The sequence below is a fragment of the Solea senegalensis genome, linkage group LG16 (assembly GCF_019176455.1).
Source record: "Solea senegalensis isolate Sse05_10M linkage group LG16, IFAPA_SoseM_1, whole genome shotgun sequence".
Classification (NCBI taxonomy): domain Eukaryota; kingdom Metazoa; phylum Chordata; class Actinopteri; order Pleuronectiformes; family Soleidae; genus Solea; species Solea senegalensis.
Window position 1 is genome coordinate 839,242 of NC_058036.1, and position 26,773 is coordinate 866,014.

General features: G+C 40.6%; 1 protein-coding gene across 6 annotated transcripts in view; it reads right to left on the reverse strand.

Moving 5' to 3' along the window:
• Positions 1-107: 107 nt before the first annotated feature.
• ppp2r5eb (protein phosphatase 2, regulatory subunit B', epsilon) overlaps positions 108-26,773 on the reverse strand; it is a 35,568-nt gene continuing 8,902 nt past the window's right edge. For 3 of the 6 annotated variants that reach the window (XM_044047581.1, XM_044047579.1, XM_044047578.1), the window contains exons 2-14: positions 25,063-25,226; positions 9,303-9,499; positions 8,113-8,214; positions 7,064-7,156; positions 6,761-6,891; positions 6,402-6,461; positions 5,492-5,600; positions 4,757-4,810; positions 4,570-4,620; positions 4,356-4,475; positions 3,229-3,356; positions 2,938-3,039; positions 108-2,430 (exon numbers count right to left, since the gene is read on the reverse strand). In XM_044047581.1, coding sequence (XP_043903516.1) covers positions 2,331-2,430; positions 2,938-3,039; positions 3,229-3,356; positions 4,356-4,475; positions 4,570-4,620; positions 4,757-4,810; positions 5,492-5,600; positions 6,402-6,461; positions 6,761-6,891; positions 7,064-7,156; positions 8,113-8,214; positions 9,303-9,499; positions 25,063-25,219 — 1,404 coding nt within the window. In that variant the 5' untranslated portion in view covers positions 25,220-25,226 and the 3' untranslated portion in view covers positions 108-2,330. Of the gene's footprint in view, positions 2,431-2,937; positions 3,040-3,228; positions 3,357-4,355; positions 4,476-4,569; positions 4,621-4,756; positions 4,811-5,491; positions 5,601-6,401; positions 6,462-6,760; positions 6,892-7,063; positions 7,157-8,112; positions 8,215-9,302; positions 9,500-18,439; positions 18,547-25,062; positions 25,227-26,773 lie in introns of those variants that run through there. The other 3 variants (XM_044047582.1, XM_044047580.1, XM_044047583.1) reach the window with 2 other exon arrangements.

Genomic DNA, 26,773 nt, shown 5'->3' on the forward strand with positions numbered 1-26,773 from the left:
GCCCCTCCCCCTCCCCACCCCAACTAAATAAGGAAAAGAAAAAAATAAATGGATCCAATGGTCAAAAAGAAAAACGTTGAAAATGAGATAAAAACCAAAGAGGGAGGAGTCAGAGACATCAACGGACTAAAAGAGAGGGGGCGCTATCATAAATACCAGGAAGTCTTCTTCCGTAATAATACCTCTTTATATACTGAATACTCCTCTGAAACTTTCCTACGAAAAAAACAAACAAAAAGAAAAAAAAAAAGAAAAAGCTACATTTCTACAAGATACAAGGAAATCAGTGAATAACAATGTACACTCTCTCTCTCTCTCTCTCTGTCGTCACGTTAGATGTTAGCACAGCAGTGATGGTGGTGGCAGCAGGGCGCCCCCCGCTGGTGAGGAGGGCTGAGGCGAGAAAGAAGTTGGTTTGTGTTTGGCTCCTCTGAAGATTCAGGATGATTTTCTTTTTTTTTTAGAATGTCCATAAGATGAGGAGGAGGAGCAGCAGGAGGAAGAAGAGGACGAGATGGACGAGAGGGAGGAGGGGGGAAAGAAGAGGAAGAAAAGGAGTAGGGGGAGGAAGAGGAGGTGGTACCAGTACCAGACTGACACCAGGTAACGGTTGTTTGATAAACAAGGAGAGAAAAATGGATGAAGGGCAGGAAAATTAACCACGTGTTGAAGATGGAGAGGAAGAGGAGGAAGGAGTGCGTTTACATGTCAACAGTTCACTGCGTTTTTTTGTTGTTTTTATTCCTTTTGTAGAAGTGCAATCAACTCCGACTCGAAACAAAAATTACACAAAATGTAAAAAAAACCAACAAAAAAACAGGAAGTGAAGTCGCGCTATTAATGGCAAAACAGGATGTGACGGCGTCAAGTTCCTCCAGTGTTTACCGTGAACATTTATTTTTAGCGCAGTGACATCATAAAGATGCGAGTCGAGCATCGTTAGCATCGCTAGCCTACGACGTTTTGAAAAACGAGACAGACGAACGTTCAAAGTCGCGAACAAAGTCCCGGTCACTCAGTAATTGGCAGTTTTCAAACTGATGGTAGCCCTTTTTTTTCTCCTTTTTTCGATGAGTGGAGTTAGCTTAGCGTTAGCCACATGTGACTTAACACAAAACGTGAAAAATCGCTTTGTTTGTACAAGTGAGAAAACTGACGCGGCTGCACGCACCAGGCAGTGGACACGCCCACCAAAACAACGCTAACCAGACTCAAAACAACCAAATAAACTATCGTTAATTTGGGACAATAACGTTCTGTAAAGCTGAACTCCAACTCCCATCATGCTCTGCTGAAGCTGAAGTCTGTAAACATGTTAGCTTATTTCACATCACTTCCTGTTCTCGTCACCAACATTAAAATATTTGACAAAACATTTTAATAACGCGGAAATAAACAGAAATAACGACGTTATATTTAACGGGCGAATAAAAACAAAACAAAAGGTGAAAACGAGTGCGAACTCGCATGTAAACGCACTTTTAAAATGTCCCTGTTTTTACTGCTTTATATGAACCCGTTTGAAACAGGAAGTCAGAGCTGGAGAGGAGGAAGTGGAAGAGGAGGAGGGAGTGGATGAGGACAGAGTGGACGAGGAGGAGGGAGTGCACGAGAAGGAAGTGGACCAGGAGGAGGGAGTGCACGAGGAGGAGGAGGCAGATATCGGGCCTGGGAGGAAAAACAAAGAGGAAAACCAGGAAACTCAAAGTCAGGAAGGAGAGACTGTGGTGACGAAGAGGAAGAAGAGGATGAAGGTTTTTAAAAATCATCATCTTTTTTGTCTTTTCTTCTTTTTTTGTTTTTGTTTGTTTCCAACAGTTTGTTTCATGTCCAAACGTCTTCTTTCTTTTTTTGTCTTCTTGTCGTTTAAACCCCCCCCTCCCACACAAGTCATTTTCTCATTTTCTATTTTTTTCCTCCTTTTTTCTTTTATTATTATTCTTATTATTCTTATTATTATTCTTATGATGACTGTTTTGTTTTTTTCTGTTTGCAATAATATCAGTTTAAGGGAAAAAAGAAAAAAAAAAAGAAAAGAAAAAATAATAATTATTTACAGTGCTGTTGAAAGAATGAAAACAGATGGTGATGAATCTACTGTAAAGTAAGTCGCATAAACACAGGAGAGAAAAAAAAACAACAACAAACAAACATAAAAAAAAAAAAAACACGTTAAGAAACCAGCGGCCTCCGCGTCCGTCCAGAGACGACCTTTCATCTGGAGTTTTCCGACTCTGGGCAGACATGGCTGATGTGGAGGTGGAGGAGGAGGAGGAGGAGGAGCGGGGAGGTGAAAGTGAGGAGGAGGGGGGAGCACGGCGCTGTCTTCGTTAAGTCGGGATGATCCCGTCACTCCTAAGGCCTCGCTTCAGCTCCAAGTCCTCCAGCTTCTTCCACAGCTCCTCGCGCTCCTTCTCCTTCTTCTTCTCACTGAAACAGAGAAAAAAGAAAGATTTAAAAAAAAAACACATTCACAAGGAGGACGAGGAGGAGGACAAGGAGGACGAGGACGAGGAGGACGCTGAAAAGCTCATCAGTGACAGGAAACATGACATTTCAACCTTTTTTTTTAAATGAAGAAATTAAAGCGATGTACTGACATAGAGTCAAAACTGTGTGTGAGTGTGAGGGACATGGGAGCTGCTGGTCTACTGCTGCCTCGTGTGGTCACTTTGTGTCACTGAGGTTAATCGAAAACAAGATTTTCTAACACCGAATTGACAAAATAAGACATTTGAACTTAGTGATGGAGGCAGCAGTGGATCAACAACTCCTGTGTGTGTGTGATGTTAAAATCACTGATTTTCTCTATGGGCTTTGGTGTGGGAGAGTGAGTGGTTTACAAACTTCAGTTTCCTGTTGGAAAAGTCTGCGTCACAGTGAGATAAAGACGTGAACAGAACATTCGAGGTCTCTGTTCAGTGAATGTTTTCTTACCGCTGACGGTCTGACTTGTACGTGGCCGTGAGCTCGTCAAATAAAGTACTGTTCATCTCCATGAAGGCCTTCAGGACGTTATACACCAGCGCCACGATCGCCCTGACAGAGACACGGAGAGCAAAGGACTGATCAGCTGATGACTCAGCGGACCAAAGGTGTTTAATTAAACCATTTCACAGAAACTCACATGATGACACTGACACACATATACTGCGGTGTCAGTTTAAATCATGCAACGCTGCTGCTGATTAGTCATGTTTGATTTATGTCAGTATGAAGGCCACTCACGGGTTCCAGTGCTCTTTGGAGATCCTGTAGAGGCTGGCGAACATGATGGGCAGGATGACGCTGGAGTTCTCCTCGATCAGACTCATGATGTACTCGTTGTTCCAGTAGTAGAGCGCTCGCTCTGCCACCTGTGACACACACACACACACACACAGAGAAAAAGAAGCTAAAACACCTGCACTGGTTTCATTTGGTGCTGCAGTACCCATTCTAACCACCAGAGCTCGCCGTTGTACATATATTACATATATACAGGGTTCCCACACATTGGTTGAATCAATTTCAAGGTCTTTTCAAGGACTTTCCTGGAACAATTCCCTCAAATTCAAGGACTAGGTGTGACTGTGCTGACACAGCTTAAGACAGGAGGACAACTTGTAAGAGCTGGTCTCTGCAAGTGGACAAGTGCTTGTCCTTGAGATCTTAGTCAAAGTCAGTTTGTCTTTTGTGAGACAGATGTTAGAATTTTCATTTCCCAGACATCATGTCGTCATTTACCCTGTTGTCTTAACGTCACTCGCTCATTGTTGACGGAGACAGTGTCCACAACACGGCGAGTAATTATGTTTGTCCACGTTTGTCCTGCGTCGGCCTCGTCTACCAGGCGACGCAGGGTCTGATACAGCAGGTGGCGTCGTAACAAACAAGGGAGACTTCACGTCTTTCAAGCACTTTCAATGACCCTTGTCTGTTAAGGGCTATTTTTCAAAAACGTTCTCAAGGTTCTTGAATTTCTTTTCAAATTCACAAACTTTCAAGGTCCAGTGGGAACCTTGAGGCACAAAATTCAAGCACTAAGATATAATATAAGAGGATTTTCCAAAAACTCTCAACAGCCTTAAATTATAATTTTTGTTAAATTATAAATGATAACTTTCAAGGATTTCAAGGACCTGTGGAAACCTTGAAGTGCACAACAGACATTTACTTCAACATCATCTTGCACAAAATTCAAGCACTTTCAATGACCCATGTCTATTTTGGGCAATTTTCAAAAACTTCAAACAATCAAATTGGCAAACTTTCAAAGATTTCAAGGACCCTTGAGAAGCATTGGCATTGTTTGTATATACACACACACACACATATAGGCTGTGTTTCCATGCCTGGGCCGGTTCTTCACTGACCTGGAAATGTGGGCTGGAGACACATCTAGATATCTGTTTGAAGAGCGGCTCCTGGATCTTGACGAACTGTGTGGGCTCGATGACGTCGAGGATTTCCTCCAGCTCTCCGAGAAACATCACCTGAGACACAGGACAGCGGGGACACACATGTCAACACACACGCGCGCGCAGAGAGACGCGTGTCTCACAGTCGTGCAGATAACGAGTGTCTCACCTCTTTTTGACTGCAGGTTTTTGGCCAGAACTTCAGTAATCCTCTGATGACCTGAGGGAGAAAAACAACATTGTTTTGTTTCCTGTTTTAATATTAACTTCATTTACACTTGAACAGCAGTGGTCTGCGTGAGTTGTACTGGACGCTCCAAGAAAGTAATATCACGGTAATGTGCACTGATACTCACTGGTTCTGTTAATGTTGGGTCTTTCTCTAGGAACTGTACAATGCAATACGCCAACTGCAGAGACGAGAGCACACGTTAGAGCTTATGTGTATGTTTTAAAAAAACAACATCTTTGTCTGAGCTCTGGTTACAGCTGGTGAACATATCTCAAATATCTAAATCCACGTATTTGATCGAAGGCTGCAACAACTACTCAATTACTAAATTAAACACCAACCACTTGGAATTATTGATTAATGGGCTCAAATGAAAGTTTCTCAAATGTTTCTTTGCTCCACATTAACACAAGAAATCATTAAAAGTGAATACGCTGAAGGATTTGAGAGGTTTGACAAACACCGATCAACGATGAGTCGATGGTGAAAATCAGCGTGAGCTGCAGTCTTTATCTGTTCCCATTCAGTCCTGTGATTGTGATCAGGTAAATAGACTTTCATTCAGGAGAGTTTATTTTCCACTCAAGACCGACATCGTGATGCATCACTATGTGATTGTCTTGCAATATATTGATGATCACAGAATCGTAGTATCGCGATATTATTGGCAGCGTGGACCGTGTATCGTGAAGTATACGCATCATGTTCACAGATAGAGTGAAGTGGACTGTCTGACTGTTAGAAAACTAACTATTCATACACTGTGGGAGTTACAGTAGCATACAGTAGCATACAGTAACATACAGTAGCATACAGTAGCATACAGTAGCATACAGTAACATACAGTAGCATACGTTACCTGTGCGTGGAAGAGGGACAGACTCCTGACAGTGTGGAGCGGGATCAACACTTTGACCAGAAACTGTTTATGCTCTGCTTTCAGTGGCAGAGCGAAACCATTGATTATACTGGGGAGAGAATATAAACAGAACCATTAACACATTAAACGCCTTCACTGTGACAACACACCTGCACTGAGTTTGTTCACATGAACATTCCCGTCTTTAAAGCTGTGAAAAGACTAAATTAAAAAGGAACCAAACCAAAGGGAGGGAATGTGAATTATAGTTATTAACCCACATATGTGCAGTTTTATGTGTTATAATTCACTCTATGTTAAAAAAAGTGTTTATATGAATTTGAGTTTGTGGTCTCAGCAGCTGTACAGTCCCACTCTTTATTCCCTTGTCTCCTTGTCGCCTCCTCTCCTGTCTCCTCCTCTCTCGCCTGAGATCAAATTGCAAACATGTGACTCTGAAACAAAGCGATGCTCCTGTGAGCCGCTGGCACAGATTGAGCAGTTTCACAAGAGTAAACCGATTCCTCATTATTTGATCTGGATTACTTTCAAGACACCAGAGAAGTAAAAAAGGAAATATCAAAGTAAATGTCCTCCATCTTCTTTCTTAGGTTTTGTTCTGGTTGACTACTACTACTACTACTACTACTACTACTACTACCACTACTACTACTACTACTACTACTACGGTTTGAATAATAAAAGCTTTAAAATAATAGCAAATTCTCTCACTCTCACACAAAGATTAGTTCAATCAGGTGTTAAGATTCATATCATATTGAACACTCAGCAGCAACAAAACAATTTTCTTCATTCCGTTTCTGTTTCTGGGACTGTGTGTGTGTGTGTGTGTGTGTGTGTGTGTGTGTGTGTGTGTGTGTGTGTGTGTGTGTCGGGGGCCTCCACATACCTCCCCAGGATCTCCAGCAACTCAGCCACCCCATTGAAGTGCTCCGTCTCATAAACAAAACTGCAGCGAGGACAGAGAGGGACCGAAGACAAAAGACAAGAGACAAGATTAAAGGTTAAATCCACTGAAAAGCACAGTGTCTGTGTGTGTGTGTGTGTGTGTGTGAGAGAGAGTGAGAGAGAGAGGAAGAGCAGGTTTTTAAAACAGCAATTAATGATTCATTACAACACCACAAAAACATCACAGTGACCCTCAGTTCATCAGTGAAGTGAAGTGAAGTTTTGCAGAGGAAATGAAAACATGATGCCTCTGGTCATTGGTGGTACGGAGACAAAAACCAACCTCTTAGTTCCACTCACCGTAGAAAAATATTATTGATCTGTTTTCGTATAAAAGCCCTCAGCCCCAGGAATTTTCCATAGATTCTATGCAAGACTGTCTTCAGGTAGTCTCTCTCCCGAGGATCCTCGCTGTCGAACAACTCCAAGAGCTGGACAGAGGACGAGAGACGGTCAGAGGTCAGGGAGTGTTTGTGAAGGACAGTGGAAGAAAAGAAAAATGTCTCATTTTGTCAGAGCAACTGAAACGTACAGAAAAGCAACTGCAAAAATCCTACGACCACCTGATCATCAGAGGATGAGGAGGAGAGACTTGTGACTCACCTGTAGGACAAACTTCTGGTCTATGTACTTTTTGGCAATGCTGGGCTGGAATTCCTGACTCTCCAAAAACCGGATGAAGAACTCGTATACCAACTGGAGAGAGGAGAGGAGGACAGAGGAAAATGGAGGTGTTACAAAACATCTTTTGATCACCAGCATCACACAGTTGATGAGCGCACCACGAGCCGGTGTCCGAGACATGTCTGACAGATGCTCGTGTCCCGCCTCAGGGGTCCCACACCTTGTTTGACATCAAATTGAAGGACTTTTCAAGACTTTCCAGGACCAGTTCCCTCAAATTCAAGGACAAAATGTGCTGACACAGCTTAAGATGGGAGGACAACATGTAAGAGTGTCTTCGTTCATGGTGTCCAACCTTTGTTTTATTCTGAAAACCCAGTAGTTTTTAAATAAAATGTCCACAGAGACACAACAGAAGCCTGCGATTTGCATAAAGCAAAGACGAGTGAAAATCAAAACACCTTTTCAAAAGGATACAGCGAGTTTTATCAAGCACTTTCCAAGAAGTGAGCATCCATTAACGTGGAGGAAGACAAAAGAAACCACCAACCACAGCTAGCACGGCCGACAGAAAGGCGGCCATATCGTTCGCACAAATTTGAGTTCCCACAACTTCATCTTCCATTGGCAAAACATCCAACATTCACCACAGCAACAGAGTTGAAATTAAAACTATTCAAAATATTCACAACTTCATCTAAAGGCTGGTCCAAAATCAGACGAGCAGAGGAACAGAAGACGCTGCAGAAGTCTGGACATCGATTAACCCTAACCCTGTGCCAGAGAAATCCTTCTACATCTTGGACTATACCAAGTGTAGGCCACACCCACACTTTCTTTCCAACTAGAGAATAAGCATTTCATGCACAAAATGCAATTAGGAATGCCGAGGACCTGCAGAGGACGGCAGGGACGCAACATCCTGGGTGTAAGATGTGGTTTGACCCCATAGAAAAAGAAGGGGAAGCTATAATTGAATGTAATCTAACGAGATAGAACATATGACTGAACATGTGCACAGCATTTACCTGTAAGTGTGGCCAGGAGGCCTCGAGTGTGGGCTCGTCCTCCTCAGGGTCAAACTCGTTACTGTCGCTGGGCGGAAGGGTCCGGAATATGTTGTGAGAAACCTGAAAAAAACAAAGAAATAATGTGAGTGTTTTACCATCAACTTGTTCACAGGAAGCTGATCAGTGAATATGACTATTTGGGATTTTATTTCAAAAGATTAATGATTAATGATTCCAAAAGGGTGAGTGGTTAATGTAACATGAGGTGGCACCAGCGCTAAGCATGTGATCAGTGGACTGACTGAGGTGGTGATAACGCCGCAAACAAAAAACATTGTGAACTGAGTCAAGCACCTCCAGAATTATCACGCTAAAGGAGACGAGACGGATGCACTGCAAAGACGGGAAAAACTGGTGACGAGTCCAGCTTTATTTACCATTAGTTTCAGCTTTGATTTCCTGTTTGAACATGTTTACAAATAAGTACAGTGGTTTATTTTTAATAAATCATTCAGTTTATGTATATGAGATACATATAGATATACAAACATATATATGTATATATATACACATATACACACACACATATATATATACACATATACACACACATATATATATATATACATATACACACATATATACATATATACACACACATATATATGTATATACATACATACATAAATATATACATATACACACACATATATATATATACATATACAAACACATATATATGTATATATATATATATGTATATACATATATAAATATATACATACACACATATATATGTATATACATACATACATAAATATATACATATACACACACATATATATACATATACAAACACATATATATGTATATATATATATGTATATACACACACATATATATATACATACACACACATATATATACACACACACACACATATATACACACACACACATATATACATATATATATATATATATACATACACACACACACACACATATATATGTGTGTGTGTGTGTTCTTTTGTGACATTTTGTTTTATAAATTTAGGAAAGTAATGTTTAAGTTGAGCCGGATGAAGGTCTATGGTTTATTAACTAAACAATGGTATCGGATCAGTACCAGGTGTTGGCTGATACACAAAGCCCGAGCATCTCCACTCTACTCTTCATGCAATTATGCAGACCAAGTTCTGTCCTCACCATTTTGACGACCTCGGGGTAGGCCTGTTCCGTCAGGTATCCCCGGCTGACGGTCACGTAGTCCACCAGCTCGTTGAGCGTGGAGCGCTTGTACTCCTTCATCTTGAGGTCCGACAGCGTGTCCATGAAGTCAAAGACAGTACAGCACTGCTGCAGCTTCTTCAGGAACAGCTCCGGCTGCTCCAGCGCCGGCACGTCTGCAAGAGGAGGAAGATGCACAGGAACGTTTAAACAAAACAAACAACAAATATCTTTTATGTCTCCACAAAACACAAATACCACCGTCTATATAAGATCTCTAGCATTTTTAATCCAAACAAAGTCAAAGTCGGTACAACACACACTGGTGAGTCACCTGTCAAGTTTGAAGCCCGTCAACGACCCGTTTTAACAGACAGACAAAGACAAAGTGGACGCTGCACACACTGGTGTGTTCTTTTTTTTATAAAGAACAATCAAGTGTGTCATTTATTAACATAGTTGCTGTGGTAACCCGCACACAGATCAAAGGAAGGTGAGGACGGTGTCCGTCTCCTTTCATTTCTCTGTGTGAGACGGGGTTTGACGACATGTCTGTAGCACTTCTCTCCGATAACGCTTGCATTTCGTGCCCCAAGAATCACAACATCATCTCCAAGTTTGAAGACCAAGCTTTGGTGCCCCAATCAGGTTGGACATTTCCTTGAAATCTGAGAGACAAGCTTGTTTTAATTATGAAAAATAATTACTAAACTAACACCCACATATTTAATCCTTGTGGCCCTAGTTCATGTCTTTATCTTATTATTTAAGAGACTTTTCCAACAGGAAAGTTTGTAAACCACTCACTCTCCCACACCAAATGTCTTATTTTGTGACTTCGGCTTTTGAAAATCTTCATTCGGATTAAAATCAGTGACACAAAGTGACCACACGAGGCAGCAGTAGACCAGCAGCTCCTGTGTCTACCGCGAGCTAAAATCAATGATTTTCTCTGTGGAGTTTGGTGTGTGAGAAAGATTCATATTACCACACTTCAAATATGGATTCCGTAGGTTTTCAACCTCGTTGCCGAACACGTTCGAGGCACAGTCAGCCGAGCCTCATGCAACCGCTGTGTGTGCTGTGTGCAGTAACTACAGCAGCAGTACACAAACATGATCAGAAAGAGAAATAACGACGCACACACTTAACTGGGTTCTGCTATTTTTCAAAAACTATCCATTCTGTATGCAAAGAATGTAAATGTGCAGGGGAAGTGTGGAGCTTTCACACCATGAGACATGGGCGAGGATACATATACACCCCTATAATGTATATATACATATACATATATAACTGGAATATGTCGTACACAAGTGTGTGAGTGTGCAGCTCCTTGTTCATGTTCCTCTCAGTACATCAGTGTGAAGTTCTCCGCTGTACTCCATCGCAGTAATTACCGGGGCTGGGCTGGTGTTGTGGGAGCGCCCTGGGGCCTCGGGGACGTTTCAACTCTGCCGCTATCGGAGCATGAGCGCGCGTACGTACGCTTCTTAGAGGAAGAGCTATTAATAGACAGATAATCACACTGGACCCAGTAATCCTCATTCAAAGACAGAGCGAGAGCACGGCGACCGAGTATGAATGAGACACGAGAGAGAGTGAGAGAGTGTCACTGTGTGTGTGTGTGTGTGTGGCCTAGAATAACCCAAAATCAAGCCTTAACACACATCAACAAGAACCTTGGGGCAAAACTAGCCATAAATCAAAACTCCGCAAAAGATATGTACACATGATAATAAACACAGTGCTGTATCAAGCCTTTGTGGGGCCCTAAAGTGAACTACCTCCACCTCAGAGCAGCCGGTGTTAAAACTACAATTGATGCAAATAGAACTCTGTCTATTGCATGAATTATCGTTGTGTCACTGTTGTGTTTTAACTTCACAAAAGTGGCCTCTTGTATTCAAGTGTAGTTTGTGTGTAGTGTAAATGTGCACTAAATGGACAAAATAAAAGCAAATCACTTACTTACTTGAACATATGAGTAATCCATTAATCGAGAAAATAATCAAGAGATTTATTATGAAAAAAACGTTAATTACGTATCAATTGTTTTTCCACGTGCAACTGCATTTATTTTTGTTTTTAATTGAAATAACTTAAATTACAATTACCGTCTTTTCACTTTATAAAAATGCATTTATATGAACTCATTTATCAAATATCGTCCAACATCGACGACGTAAATAAGAGTATATGATAGTAATCTGGTTTCTGTGGCTGAATCTCCCTCATACGTGACGTATGTTTGCAGAATTTACCTCGGTGTGGTGACAGAACTATTCTGAGATAGTTTATGAGTGGAAACACTGATGCTCTGCTCTGGCTTCAGCACTTCAGCCTGTTTGGTTTCTCGGCTTAGAGAGAGAGAGAGAGAGAGAGAGAGAGACTTTGGCAGAGGAAGAGAGAAGTGGCAGGAGGCGAGCGGCTGTTTAATTAAAGATGGAGAGGAGGCTTCACCACTGGCAGCACAAGCGAGTATGAGCAGTCGCGTGGCTCACCGCGGGAACTCCTTTTAGCTCGACTAATTACATAACAGTAACGAGCACACGTCATTTTTATTAAAGTAGCTGCTCTACTCTCAGTGCTGCTGTGGATGTTTATCACCAGGCGTGGGAAGCACAGGGAACCTCACGATAAGACAATCAGATGTCTGTCTCAACTGTTTCACCATTTATTCACAACACAGGGAACAAAGTGCATGACGGTTATTGACCTTTTCCACAACACAGTTCTAAACGTGACTCGGCTCGACTCGGAAACATCTGAATGTGATTATTTTGAACGGAACTGCGATCTGTAGTTCCGTTAATATACATGTATAGATCAAAACAACAATTCATCTGAACTGATATATTTACGCACATTTTTGGCTTTAACAAATATTACGCCTCCTGTTATTTTTTAATAGATGGATGGAATTGTGTTATTTGTTCAGCCCTGGTACCAAACAAGCTGAGCCGATACTAAAATGTACAGTTTCAAAAACTACTTATAGTTACAAATTCTACTTCTAGTTCCAAAACCAACTTAAATATTTCAAAAACTACTTATAATTCCAAATTCTACTTATAGTTCCAAATCCCACTGATTGGTCAGAGAGTGTCGTCACTGAAGAGTCATGAGCGCGACGTACGACACAAGAATCAAAGCCAACAATGTCCAACTGTAGATCAAAGTTAAAAAGACTTAAAAATCCTGAAAACGTGCAATAATCTCAGTGACTGTGTCAGACAGATTCTGAAGTACAAATCTATTTAATCCTCCGATTCTAATGATTCAGTGAAGATGCAACAGCGACCTTCTTAAATCTATAAATCTATAAACAACAAACAAAGGTCACATCCACAGTGGCTTGACCTTCCTCCATCCCTATCCCAGTGCGTCTCCAAGACAACAGACTTGCTGCACCTCCTCCGTTTATGCCGTTACGGAGTTTGTGTACATACATGCTGACCTTTAGGCAGAGGTCACGCTCCCGCTCTCTCACTCACTCACTGTAACTGAAGCCCGCTCACTCAGTCATACACATCCACTGCTTTTAGAGACAAGGGGCTTTCCCTCCTTACACCCGCGTGTGTGTGTGTGTGTGTGTGTGTGTGTGTGTGTGGACTGTACTGAAGGAGCGAGCCGCCTGCTCGTCTTACACCTTCACACCAAAGCTCTCTGCGTAACTGTACGACCGAGGACTAACGGAGCGCAGTCGTGAAGTATTTTCCATCATGAACAAGAAATAACTTTCTCTTAATATAGTGAAGACGATGGAGTGAAGTTAACCTGTCAATGAAAGAGGTATAGTGACAAGCTCACCTGAAACGCGGGTTAAAAAACTGATATGATCCATAAATGTCACGCTCATGGAGCACAAGCTGCATTCTACTGCTCCAAAAACCATTGATCAGATCAAAATCACAACAACAGGAGATTATGTGGATAGAAAGCCGCACACAGATCGCTTCTCTGGAATCATTAAACTGTGAATACTCTGTAAATTAAATATAATCTACTGTTAATGATCTGTATTACACAACCTTAAAATGTACTTTATTTCAGATAAAACCTGTGTTGTTTCTTTAGCTTTTTAATGTTAAATGAAGGATATTTATGTGAAATTGACTATAAATATGGTGAAATTTCACGAGAACACAAATATTATATAACATTTAATCTTTAACATTGAATGTATTTCACACATTTATTTAATATAATAAATACGATGTTCAATGCAACAGTCTTTGAGAGTAGGAAAAGCCTTCACAGACAGCTTATCACGATATGACAGAACTGAAACCAATACTCGATTATTGTTCGATGACTACATTAATCGTCAACTTTGAATGTTTTGTCAAGAATTAAAACATGTTTCTCTGATGTTTCAACTTCTTGACTGTGAATATTAACCAACCAGAAATCGTTTTGACATTTGAGAACATCATCATTCACACGTCTGAATGAAAATAATAGTTAGTTGCAGCCATACGACAACGTCCAAAATCTAAGACCAGATCTTCTCTCATGTCACCATATCCGTCTCCAGCCGCCCCTGCCCTGCTGCTGTATACACACTATCGCTCCCTCAGTCACGTCTGACAGAGGTCGTTTTCTGACGAAGGACGCAGCAAACTGATAAAGTTGCATCATTTCTGTTCAGGAAGAATTTCAACAGCGGTTTTACATTCACTTCAGATTATACATGATTTACATCCCAGCTGATACAGTGATGTCATGTTTTCTGTGTGTGTGTGGGGGGCGGGCTCTCACTGCTGTGTCTATAAACCATGGAGGTTAAACATTACATAAAGGATTAAAGCAACATTGAGATGATAAATGCCGGCGACTGTCACAACATCTGTTGTGTTTGCTTCTCGGAGCTGGAACACAGATGTGACCCCAGGCAAAATGGCCGCCGTCAGCTGTGCATGCAGATAGGCGATCGGGCGGGTACACGACCAGCTGCTCAACAACCATGACACTCACGTGTGTGTGTGTGTGTGTGTGTGTACAATAAAGCTGCAACTAGCATTTATTTCAAGAATCAATGAATCAATCATTGATATCTAATTGGAGTTTTCTGCACAGAGTTAATGCAAAGCATTGCTACACTGACACTGTTCTTTCATCGTACAACTACATTAGACAAACCTCCAAACACTGGTCCACCATAACCATTTTGTAATAACATAATCATTTCATAATAATAGCAGATTAATGTAGTTGCTGTGGAACAAAAAGCAATGCATGGGAACCTATGTGAAACCTATATGGCTGAACCATGCACAGCTTTAATTTGAAAGGGCAGACACAGGAAGTGTGGTCACACTCACTGTGCAATTTGACTAACTTCAGTGTGTTATAGAATTAATTAACTGTTAACGTATAATTTATTGTATTGTGGTGTCTCTGACGATTCTCACCCCTATTATTTTTTAGAAAAAAGATAATTTAATAAGATCATAGAAGAATGAATGAAGTCATGAGGAAAGATGCAGCTCCAGCACATCAATCGATCACAAGTACTGTACACTGGTGAGTTAGACAGGAATGCATGAATGAAATATTGATGTTTGATTAACTTGATAGCAGAAATCCAGGTGATAATATCGTATATCGTCTAATCACGAGTTCTAATGTGTTTAAATTCAACAAAAGGTTCAGATCAGTCTTTTTACAGACCTGGAAATTCATGTCTGAATCTTCAGCGTGCAGATGATTACATGATGATATATACACACACATATATATATAGATATATACACACACATATATATATATATAGATATATACACACACATACATATACATACATATATATATATATATATACATATATATACATATATATACACACATATATATATACATACATATACACACATATATATATATACATATACACACACATATATATATACATACATATACACACATATATATATACATATACATATATATACATATATATACACATACATATACATATATATATATATATACACATACATATACATATATATATGTACACATACATATACATATATATATATATATATATATATACACATACATATACATATATATATATATATGTACACACACATACATATACATGGCCCAGATACATGTTCCCTCTGCTCCTCTCTCCATGTTCTCAGGTCTCATATAAGCGACTCCTGCAAGGCGCCAGGCTGCCGTCAATCATTAACGCACACACCGTCGCCCGGGGTAAACGTTACCCGTGCTACTGTAGACGAGAACGCGGCACATGGCACTGCAGGTGTCACAGGGTACAGATGCTCCTGCATCACAGTGTGTCCACATAAACAGAGACTCGTCTAAGTGGTTGTTTAAAGAGTTAAAGCAAGTTCTCAGCTTCTTAAGTGTGAATATATTCTGGGTTTCTTTGCTCCGCGTTACAAAGGATTCACTCAAACTGAATCAGTTTGGTTTGAGGACAAACACGAGATGAAAATGTTTTGAATATTTTAAGGAACAAATCAGCACTGACAGCTTAACTGATGAGGACAATAAGGTCAGTTGTAGCCTTCAAATCCTCTGAGTTTTTCCTAATTGACGTTGACTTTTGCAGTCAATACAGGACAATGTTTTTGGGCCCTGATTTTCTTTTTTCCCGCCTCCATCCACTACATTTAATCAGCTTTATAATAACAAATGCTACCTTAAATACGTATTAAACAACACCGTGTGCCTCTCTAAAATCTGCATGTTGCGTCTGCAATAAAGGGCATTTATAAAGTAAACTTTAAGGAAAAACAATAGCTTTTATTATTGTTCCAGCATTTATCAAGTTTCTGAGAGCAAAAACAAAAAGTTTACATACATATCTTAAATAAGAGATTGATATTTTAATGAATAAATGACGACACAGTCCCTGCAAGTTTTACATTAAAATATGATTTCAAGGCTTCTATAGTGATTCTATTTCACATGATAGAAGTGTCTGTAAGTGCGAAACTAAAACCACTGAATGGTTTGATAAATTAAAACAGTGGGAAAATATGAATATGCAACTGATTGCACAATCAAAACTACAAAGTAACTCAAAAATAATAACAAGAATACAATATTCAGCTAAATAAAAGCTGATCTGTTCCGTTTTATCCGTCGTCCATTCAAGGAAACTCTGGGTGTTGGTCAGAGACAACATTTTCACCACATCACCACGGGCTCTCTCTCTCTAGTTAATTACCAGATAAGTGACTTATTCATGGAGGAAATAATCAGCTGAGTGATAAAAAAAAAAAGATTCAAAAGGAGGTGCAGTTCAAACACAATTTTTGTCAGGTTTGGGTTGGTTTTCAAAGTAACATTTGACAAAGAAGTTCTTGATCTCTAAATAAGAGGCGTTCACTTTAATTTAAAATGCCTTCATATCCTCAACTGTTCTAACTCACAGGCCTCACAGCTGATGCTCCGTGTCAAACTTTCCTTACTCGTTGCATTGGCACAGACACAAAGACAAAGACGGCCTTCAGCGGCGCAGGTGAGTCCGCTGTACGCCCACCAGAGTCACCGAGGACGAGGAATTCCTCCAGCTGTGAGCGCCCAGCACTGCACTGTCAAACACAAACTCACCACAAACTCACTGCCAGGCTCAGCAGCAACTGTGTGAGTCTGTGTGTCCGTCAGCACGTGCTAATCTACACCACCATGAGCTGGATTACACCTGGTTTCTCTTAAATTGTTATCATTTAAGGGGCCGGGCATTCACGTCTTTAAGAGGAACATCTCCAGTGCGGCGATGATTTCAGCCCTAGAAATTTAAAAATGGATCGTAAAGATATAAAAGATCCATATTCATCTTCGTAAATGTGAATATTTCCTGGTTTCTTTGCTCCATAAATCATTGAAACTGGAAATGTTTTTGTCCACAAACCAAAATGATTCAAACGAGTACTAAATTGACTGCAAAAATAATCGACAGATTAATCAATGACACAAATAATCATGTCGTCCAAATAAACAAGAGAAAAAAGAATTAAAGGGTGTGCTGTTATTTTTTTTTGTACCAGTCATTGCAGGATAGTTCACACATCATTTTATTTATGCATTTAAAGGTTTTGGTTTTGATAAATATTTACCTAAAGAGTCTGTAAAATTCAAAATTTAGGAAAAAAATAAAAAAAAATGTTGTGCATGTGTTCTACATATTGGTTATTAATTATCTTCATGGACTAATATACAAGAGTAAAGAGGATTAGTGTATTCATTCATTTAAGTTCATTATCATGCGTGATAACAACACATGCTTGAATTTAGAGCTGCATCTCATGCTTATTTTCATAATCAGTCAATCTCAGTCGATTGTTTTCTCCATTAATCCATTCGTCGTTTGGTTCCTAAAATGTCAGGAAATGTGGAAACATGTCGATCAGTGTTTGTCAAACGTGGAAATGTTGATGTTTCTCAAATGTCTTGTTTTTATCCACAAACTAAAAATAATTCAGTTTGAATGATTTCTTTGTTTTAAGGAGCAAAGACACCAGGAAATATTCACATTTAAGGAGCTGAAAAACCACAGAAACTTGTTTTAATTGTTAATCGATTGTCAAAAGAAAAGTCATCGTTACAGCTCTAGTTGAATTAATCAACTAGGAAACTTGTGGCAGGGATTTGAAAGATTGCTTACTCAAACATTGCTTTGATTTAAAAATCAGGGCCCAGACTTCACTTCACTTTACTTCAGGGAAGTGAATTTCTCTGCGAATCCTGATTCAGTTTCACCGCTTTTCACCCGTTTCTTGATAAAGAACGGGTTTGACTTGCAGCCAGACGCCGAGCTTGTGTTCCCAAACGCTAATATTTGTTCTGCTACGACACTTTCACCCACGAGGAACTGCAAGAGGAATCGTAAAGGATAAAATGTCCCGGTTCTGCCAGTGAACTTTCCGTTCTCCTCTCGGTCAGTGAAAACACTCATCTTCTGTTACAGTCCATTTTAAGTCTACCTTCACACACACACACACACACACACACACAGACGACTGCACCGGCTGCTAGCAGGGACAGCCTTTGACAGCAGAGACTAACTTTAACACCCCACGCTCCTGTGCTAGCAGATATGTGCCCCCCACACTGAAATGGCCGTCACTCACTCAATGGTGTTTCCGCTCCCTGTCAGACCCCAGCAGTCGCAGGCGACGGTCGTGAACGTCGCTGATTTGAGACAAACATGTGGACGAGGGTAAAGTTTAGCAGGGCCACGCTCGTTCTTGTGGCTTGTTTTGTAACGAGTGGGGCTGGAAAAATGTAAAGAGACACCTCCTGTATCGGGTTCCTCCTGAGGGGCGGGGGACGGGGGGTGGGGGGGTGTTGCGGGTTGGTGGGCTTCATTGGTCAAACAGCCACAGAGAGAGAGGGAGGACAGAGGCGGGAGGTGCAGCATTGTCCACCTCTCTCTCCTTTTTCCTTCTATTTTTGGTCCCTCACTCGTCTTTTTTTTCAAACCCACCAATCAGACACAGAGTCACAGGCAGGTGAACACGAGTCCGACGCGTTAACTCAAACTCATTCAGGAGGAAAACTTTTGCATCATTCAGCACGTCAAGATTTTGTCAAATTTTTTCTGTCGTTAATGGTTTGTTCTGGTTCTGCTCGTGCTGTTCTTTTGTTATCGTGTCCATTCAGTTGTGAAGCACTTCGTTTTGTCTTATGAATAAAGATAAATAAAGTCATTCTTACGAAGTCAGCGTGTCCATGAGAGCTGCAAAGCATGCAAAGGACAAAATTTTCTCCTCTACAAACTGATGTTGGGGAACTAAAAACAACGGCTTTACACGTCACTAGTTTGTGTCGCGTAGAAAACCACGACATCACGGCACTTTCACACACAAACTTTCAGCAAAGAAACCAGAAAAATATTCACATTTCAGGAGCCAAAAAACACTCAAACGTCTTATGTACCTTTGTGACTTGAGTTTGTTTTTAACAAAATAAACTACTTACTGACTTAAATCATCTCTTGGAATCTGAAGATGTAAGTGAGCGTGTTATTAAGGGTGAATAAAAACAGCAGGCTGGTTCAATGACTGAACACAATCAGCAGACAATAAGAAAGGGAATAAATGAGGGACGGGATGAAGGAGAGTTTATGTTCAGCTGTCATGAACTATCTCCTCTGTTTCCTTCCTCTGTTCCAGAACATGAAAGTGGCTGCTAATCCCTTCCTCCAGGTTTCCCTCCAGCGTCTTTTCTTCTCTACACCTCCCTCTGTTCCTCCCTCCCTCCCTCATCAAACATCTCTGAATGAAACCAACTGCAGCAGGTCTGTAAATCAGAGGATGTTAATTCCTACCGTGTGCTTACAATATCGCCGCAGTATCTATTCACACTGTGTTACATGGAGGGTGAACTCGCACAGAAACACTGTGATGTTTCTGTTGCTATGCCAACTCTGGTGGTAACCAGGGAGCTCGCTGGCAAACGTCCCGGTCTCCCGCTTATGAAGGTTTTTCCGACTCTGCACAAAACTTGTCTCTAAACACGACAATTACAAATTCCGTGTCAGTTTTGGGTTTGTTTTTTTCACCGTTATTTAACCTTTATTGATTCAGGCAGATCAAGCTCTCGCGGTTGTTTGCTTATTTGTTTTTCGCTTCACGCGGTTGTACGCACTCCCACCTGGGAGTTGTGTGTTACAATCTCAGCCCAGTTCTGGATGATTGAGGGTGTTGCTCGTGGGCAGTCTGCCAGCCGTCGCAGTAGGAGGCGAGAGCAGCCTCGATTTCTGTCTGTCTTGACTGTTCATCGCATAACTGTCCAAAGGTTTGCTCGACAGACTTCAAACTTGGCAGGCCACTCACCAGGAGTGCAGGTGTGTTAGGATGAGAAATGCAAGAGATATCGGAAGAAATGCGACAGATATATCACTCAATGAGCCAGAGAGAAACACACACAAGCACAAGAAAGATGTGCAGCTATTAGCACTTTCACACTCTACAGTCGTAGCACGACCTAGCCCGGCTTGTTTTTTTGTTTTTTTTCTTTTTCCATCAGTGATCGCACCTGGCGAGGTTAGCGCGAGCTGAGCCGATACTAAAATAAAATGTGACGTCAACAGACTGATGCCAGTGATCGGTCAGAGAGTGTCATCACTGAAGAGTCATGAACACGACGTCCGACACAAGAATCAAAGCCAACAATGTCCAACTGTAGATCACTTAGAAAGACTTAAAAATCTTACTTAGAATTCATAAATCTACTTGTAGTTCCAAAATCTACACATAGTTCCAAAATCTATTTAGAATTCCAAAATCTACTTAAACTTAAAGTTCCTAAATCTACTTAAAGTTCTTAAATCCCACTGATTGGTCAGAGTGTCGTCATGAGTCCGATGAAGAATCAAAGTCAACAATGCCCAACTGTATATCAGTTAAAGAGACTTAAACATGCTGAAAACACATTCAATCACTACCACGTTCAGTGGTATTTCAGTTCAGTGACTGTGTCAGACGGAATTGCAGGAAGTACTGAACTATTCTGTGAACAAATCTTTTTAAATCGACTGACTATGAGAAGCGTCATATGACATCACTGCTTTCCGACAGTCGTAGTTATTGCTTGTAAGAAAAGTCAACACAGAGGGTAGTGTTTTGAGATTTTACCAGTCTGGAAACTGTTTTCATAAAAATCACATTTCATTGCGCTCCGTTTTGCTCGTGGCTAAAAAGCCGATTGTTTTCATGTGTACGACGCCTGAGATACAGACTCATGATGAAGCAGATTAAAAAAAACAACACAAGGTGTGACACCACCCTTGACTCCATGACTTAACAAAGACACCATCAGCTCCATGTTTGGTTTCATATGTTCAGTAACGTCTCAGCGAGAGCAGCAGACAGAGACCAACACACGACGGTCAAGTGTGTGATCCAATGGGTTTCTAAATTGGGACGGTCCTGAGACTGTGTTCTGCTGCTGCTGCTGCTGCTGCTGCTGATGACGCTGCACACAGTCCTCGGAGAGAGGAGGTGAGAAATGTGTGGAGCCGTGTGAATGTTAAGCTCATGTGTGAAAGAGAAGCTTTTTTAATAATAAAAAAGACAGAACGTGTGCTGCCGAGTGTGCAGATAAATGCAGCACGACTATAAAAATAAAAGTCCACGGGAAGTGAGAGAACAGCCTGTCTGTCTGCTCACACACATAACACTCACTGTACAATTATACGACTTAACCTACATTTGACATCACAATTAATTCATATCTCTGATGGACAGCCAGTCACAGACTGTGATTACATTACACTGCAAAATCACCCTGCTGCTAACTGTGCTGTAACATGTATTTAAATATGTACATGAGGTTTGTATAGATACATTTACTGCAAGTGTTTGTTTTGGAAAACTGTGTATGACTTGTTCTGTGATTTACCAGGACAAAAAAAGGCAATTCAGTCGGATTATTTGGTGGAATTTTACCCACTAAGACAGTTGATTAGGAATATACCTAATCAATTTTGAAATTCAGCCAATGACATAGATTTTAAGTTACCAAGACATGTGTTACTTCCTTTTGTTATTGTGCAGTCCCAGAACATTTTAAAATATTATATTAAATAAATCTCCCCAAAGAGACATTACAATCAATGTCAATGTGTTGTACAGCTGAACAAATAAATAAATAATCAAATCATCACATTTGAGAAGACGGAATCCAAGTTTCCGAGTTGGAAATCCGAGTTAAACTACAAATGGAATGCACCATAATAGGTCAAACTGAAAATGCCTCATAATAACAAGCCTAAAGGAGGCATATCGCCACCTAGTGTGAAGGAGGACCTGCCTAATTCAGGGTGACAATCACAGAGAATCACCTCACGTCACACGATCCATGATACCAACACTATCACAACACAATTATTGTTTTTCTTCCGGTCAGGTCGCTTCCACACAAGTTTTCCCTCGTTTATTTGAGCAGCGCCCCCGTGAGGGGAAATGAAGTAGTGATGCCCGGCAAGTGAAACTGACAGGGACCGTTTATGTCACAGCGCTAGATCTGAAACAATTACTCTATTATTAATCGCTAAACTAATCGCCAACTATTATGATAATGAATTTATCGGTTTGAAGCTTTTTTCATCTTCAAAACAAGATTTCTGATAATTTCAGCTTCTTAAATGTGAACAATTTCTTTGTTTCTTTGCGCCGGACAACAAAAAATAAATAATAAAAATAAAACATAAATGAGGCTGCAGAGTGAACCCTCCCTCCACCTGAGCAGGAACCAGACTGTGGACCAGACCGGTTTCTGTCTGACAACATTCCTGCCGTCACCACTTTATTAACAACAACAACAACAACACACCACACCGCACACCAACTATCAATGATATCAAAGTGTGACGTGTAAACACGCTCCGCTGCCCTGATACTCACTGTAGTGGCATGGCATGGAATGAACAATGCATGTTCCTGGTTTTTTAGTTTGACTGCATAATTATGCGTCAACACAACGTGGTTCAGTGCAGCTCAGCTCACAACGACAGCGTCGACCGCCATTAAATTCAACACTGAAGAAAAAAAGAGAAATATATATTATGTATAATTTGAGTCTACATCCTGATTTATGTGGATATAAAGCTGCACGCAGGTCGTTTCTCTGGACTCATTAAAAGTTTGTGCTTCTCAAAGAGTGACTGACAATACACTGTAAATACACTGTAAAATGACATATCTACTGTTTATGATCTTTATGACATGGTCTTAAAATACACATGTTTATTATTACCTTTCATTTCAGATAATACCTGCTTTATGTCTTTGGCCTTTTAATGTCAAATAAAGGATATTTATGTGCATTAGGAAGAATGAAATTGACTCTAAATATGGTAAAATTCTGCTGTAACACAGAAAATGAGCTGACTTTAAATATAATACTGTCCATTACATGCATTTTGAAAACCAGTAAAGGTCATCACAAATACTTTATAATATGTCTTGTCACAATATTGATTTAATATCCACATATCGCCCTATGTTAAGAGTTACATTATGTCATTCTTTAGCTTCTTACATGTGAACATTTGCTGGTTTGGATTGAGAACATCATCATTTTGAGGTTTGGGAAACACCGATCAACATTTAGTTTAAAACATATTCTGATATTTTATGGACCAACAACTAACCGATGAATCTAAAGCTTGACAAACTCCCTTTAACTGTCAGGAAGGGACAGGATGATTCATCCTGCACTCACTTTTGTTGAATAACTACTTTAAAACGTCGCTGTCTGATTAATCAGCTTTAAGTAGTTGTTCTCTTTCCATGTTGAGTTAGTGTACACCGGCACGCCCGTCCACTTTTAATAAACACTAACAACAACAACAATTACATTGATTTAAACAAATCACGGGTTGTTATTAATTCATTCAAACATGATTAGAGGGAAAAAGGACCTCTTCTTCCGCTCTATATTACACTATATAAACAGTAAATGTTGTGGGTTGTAAACAGTATATGATACATATCACATCTGTAGATTAGAGGTTTAGATGCAGTGACACACTGTGTTGATCTGCCTGTCTAGACACACACACACACACACACACACACAGTGCACATAAACAGCGCACAGACAGAACAAGTTGAACTAGACTCTGGACTGAGCAGAGCAGGAAAATAATCACTGACTCAGCTCCAACACTTCATGATGGCACCTCCATCTCATTATAGGCAGAAAAAGCCTCAGGGCAAAATCTCCCGTGTCTGCTTTTAGCCGATACACAGAAGAAGAAGGCGACGACAACAGTAAGAAAACCAAGCCGAAATCCAGACTGGTGCATTTCTGGGACCGACGAGGAGACTGAATTTATGCTCCCTCAGCTTTTATGGATGGAATATTTTGAAGTTTAAAGCGACAGGATGTAGGATTTCAACTTTGAAATAATGTCTCCAAGATTATTTCAGAGCGTGACCTCTTGTCAAAGCCGTCCCCAACCAACGATGTTCAACAAAACTTGGGAAATGTTAATTTTTTTGGTTAATTTCTGCAAATGTGCCGATAATTAGAGACAAAAAGTCAAGAGCTTTAGCAGCAGATCTTACTCGGTGTGTCACGATCTCGAGTGTAAGTCGAATATCGTCCCGAAACAACGTCACGATCTTGACCTTCGGAAACAGAGGTGGAATCGAGGATTTAACCACGCCCCCCAGTGTGACGTCCTGCAGACATGCGTACACGTTAGCTCCGCCCTCTAACCTGAAGCTGAGCTATGTCCTCATCATGAGGACATAGACGTAACCACGACAACAACTCCGTTAACACAGACAACTCTTCTGTCCTCGTTTGGAGCAAATACTCCCTCAAAATTCACCTGGCGCTAAAGCGCTAACTGCCAATATAGAAGGTTTTGTAGCATCACTTATGTGACCTTATTCATCAGTCATGTAACCATATTTATCAGTCATGTGACTTTATTCAGTGGTGGAAAAAACACGGAACGCCAAGCAGGTCACAACTTACTACAAAAGCGGTTTCCTTCCATGTGTTACAGTTGGTTGTTGTTTCGTTATTGTTACATTCATGTTGTTAATAAAGATCTAAGTTTGACAATAAGGCCTTATATCAGTCATAACATCATGTAGACGAAATAGGAATTAAAAGAGGTATCGTGAAAATAAAATAAAAGTATATGGGATCTAATCCCAATGAACCGGATAAATAAAGGTGGATTTCACACCTTCAGCCTCCCACATGATTCACACACATGCATCCTTCTTACCCTTGAGCAGTGGCAAGGGCGTGAGCTCTATGGGTTTGCCCTGAGAGCGGAACTGGGACGAGCTCTGCGACCGCTTGGGCTTGACCTTCCTGACAGACTTCCGTGAAAATCCGTCCACTTTGTCCACAGATGGAGATGTGGTGGCTGCCGAGGACATAGCCCTGCTGGGGGGGGGGAGATGGAGGGGGAGGGAGAGAGAGGGAGAGAGAGGTTAATACACACATTCATAGATGTGTTAGGGCTGAACGACATGGGAGAAAATCTCATCATGATATACTTTTTGTATATATAAATGAAATCAAGATTTCTGTGAGGCGAGTGACCATGACAGTGCACTGTAAATATCTCAGTTACATGATCTTAAATTACACTTATTATTATTATTGTTATTATTACCTTACATTTCAGATAATACCAGCATCATTTATTTGGCTTCTAAATTAAGTTGTATTTATGTGTTAGAAACAATGAAATTGACTATAAATATGGTCAAATTCTGCTGTAACACAAATCATTTTAGGCAAAATTAAATGTTTTTTCAATTCCACACATTTTTTTTACTGTGTTTCTCACTCACAAATTCAATGTAATAAATAGGATTTGCAACAGCCTTGAAAGCCCGGAAAAGTCATCGAAGACACTTTGTCGTGACCATATTTTGTCACATGTCACCATATACGGACATAACATCCATATATGACCCAGATCAAGTATTTGCACAGCCGTTAAAACAGTCATGTTTTATCAGAGGAAAACAAAACTGGTTCAAAATAATGTATCGAACCCAGAGATTTGACTTTGGAAGCCACACAGAATTAACTGAATCTTAAACACAGCGAGGGAAACATGTCATGCATCAGCACAGACACATTCTTCAGCCATGATTATGAGGCTCAAAGTTGAGCTCATGAAAGAAAAAGACAAACAAAGCAAACGACGACAAAAACCCACAGGTTTGTTTTTTTTCACTCCACCTTCCTGCAGCCTTATATTCGTCTCACAGATAAACCTGAGCAGCCAAAGCAGAGTGTTTAGACCTCGGATGAAAGCCAAGCACACCGGCCACATTTACATGGACACACACACGCGGACAATGACACACGCATATCAACACAATAATGGAGCCAACTGTGTGGCTGCGAGCCACAGCCACCGCCACATAGGGAGGAAGTGGAGGAAACGTTTCACTGCTGTGTGTTCGCTGCAGATTAGGACCAAAAAAAACAGCCGCTGTCACACTTTACACTGATCAACGTTCACCACACCCATGAGGAAATGTCAAAGCTAATTACAGTGAAGACTTTTCTATGCAGCCATGCGATCAGAAAGCATGAAGAAACATCGGCTCATAATAAATACCACAGCTGAACAACCGATCAGGGACGAGACTTTTTATTCACAATCTGATATTAGTTTGAGCGTGGAGTGTAACGATCATGTTCAAGCTGGAATGAGCCGTTCAAAAATGCCTGCTGCAGCCTCATAGACCGTATGTAGTAGTACCTCTTAGCATCCAGCAGAGGGCTTGGTAAGTTTGTCCTACAACAGTGAGTATGTTTACATGCACAGTTTAATCGAGCTAAGCTAAACATGCGGAGGACAAAATGGATTGATCGGACCGTGTAAGTCTGACTACGCCTCCGGAGGTGGTGCTGTATTTCTCTCCGTCACAGAAATAGAACAGTGAGATGGATCGTGGTGTGGTTCTGTA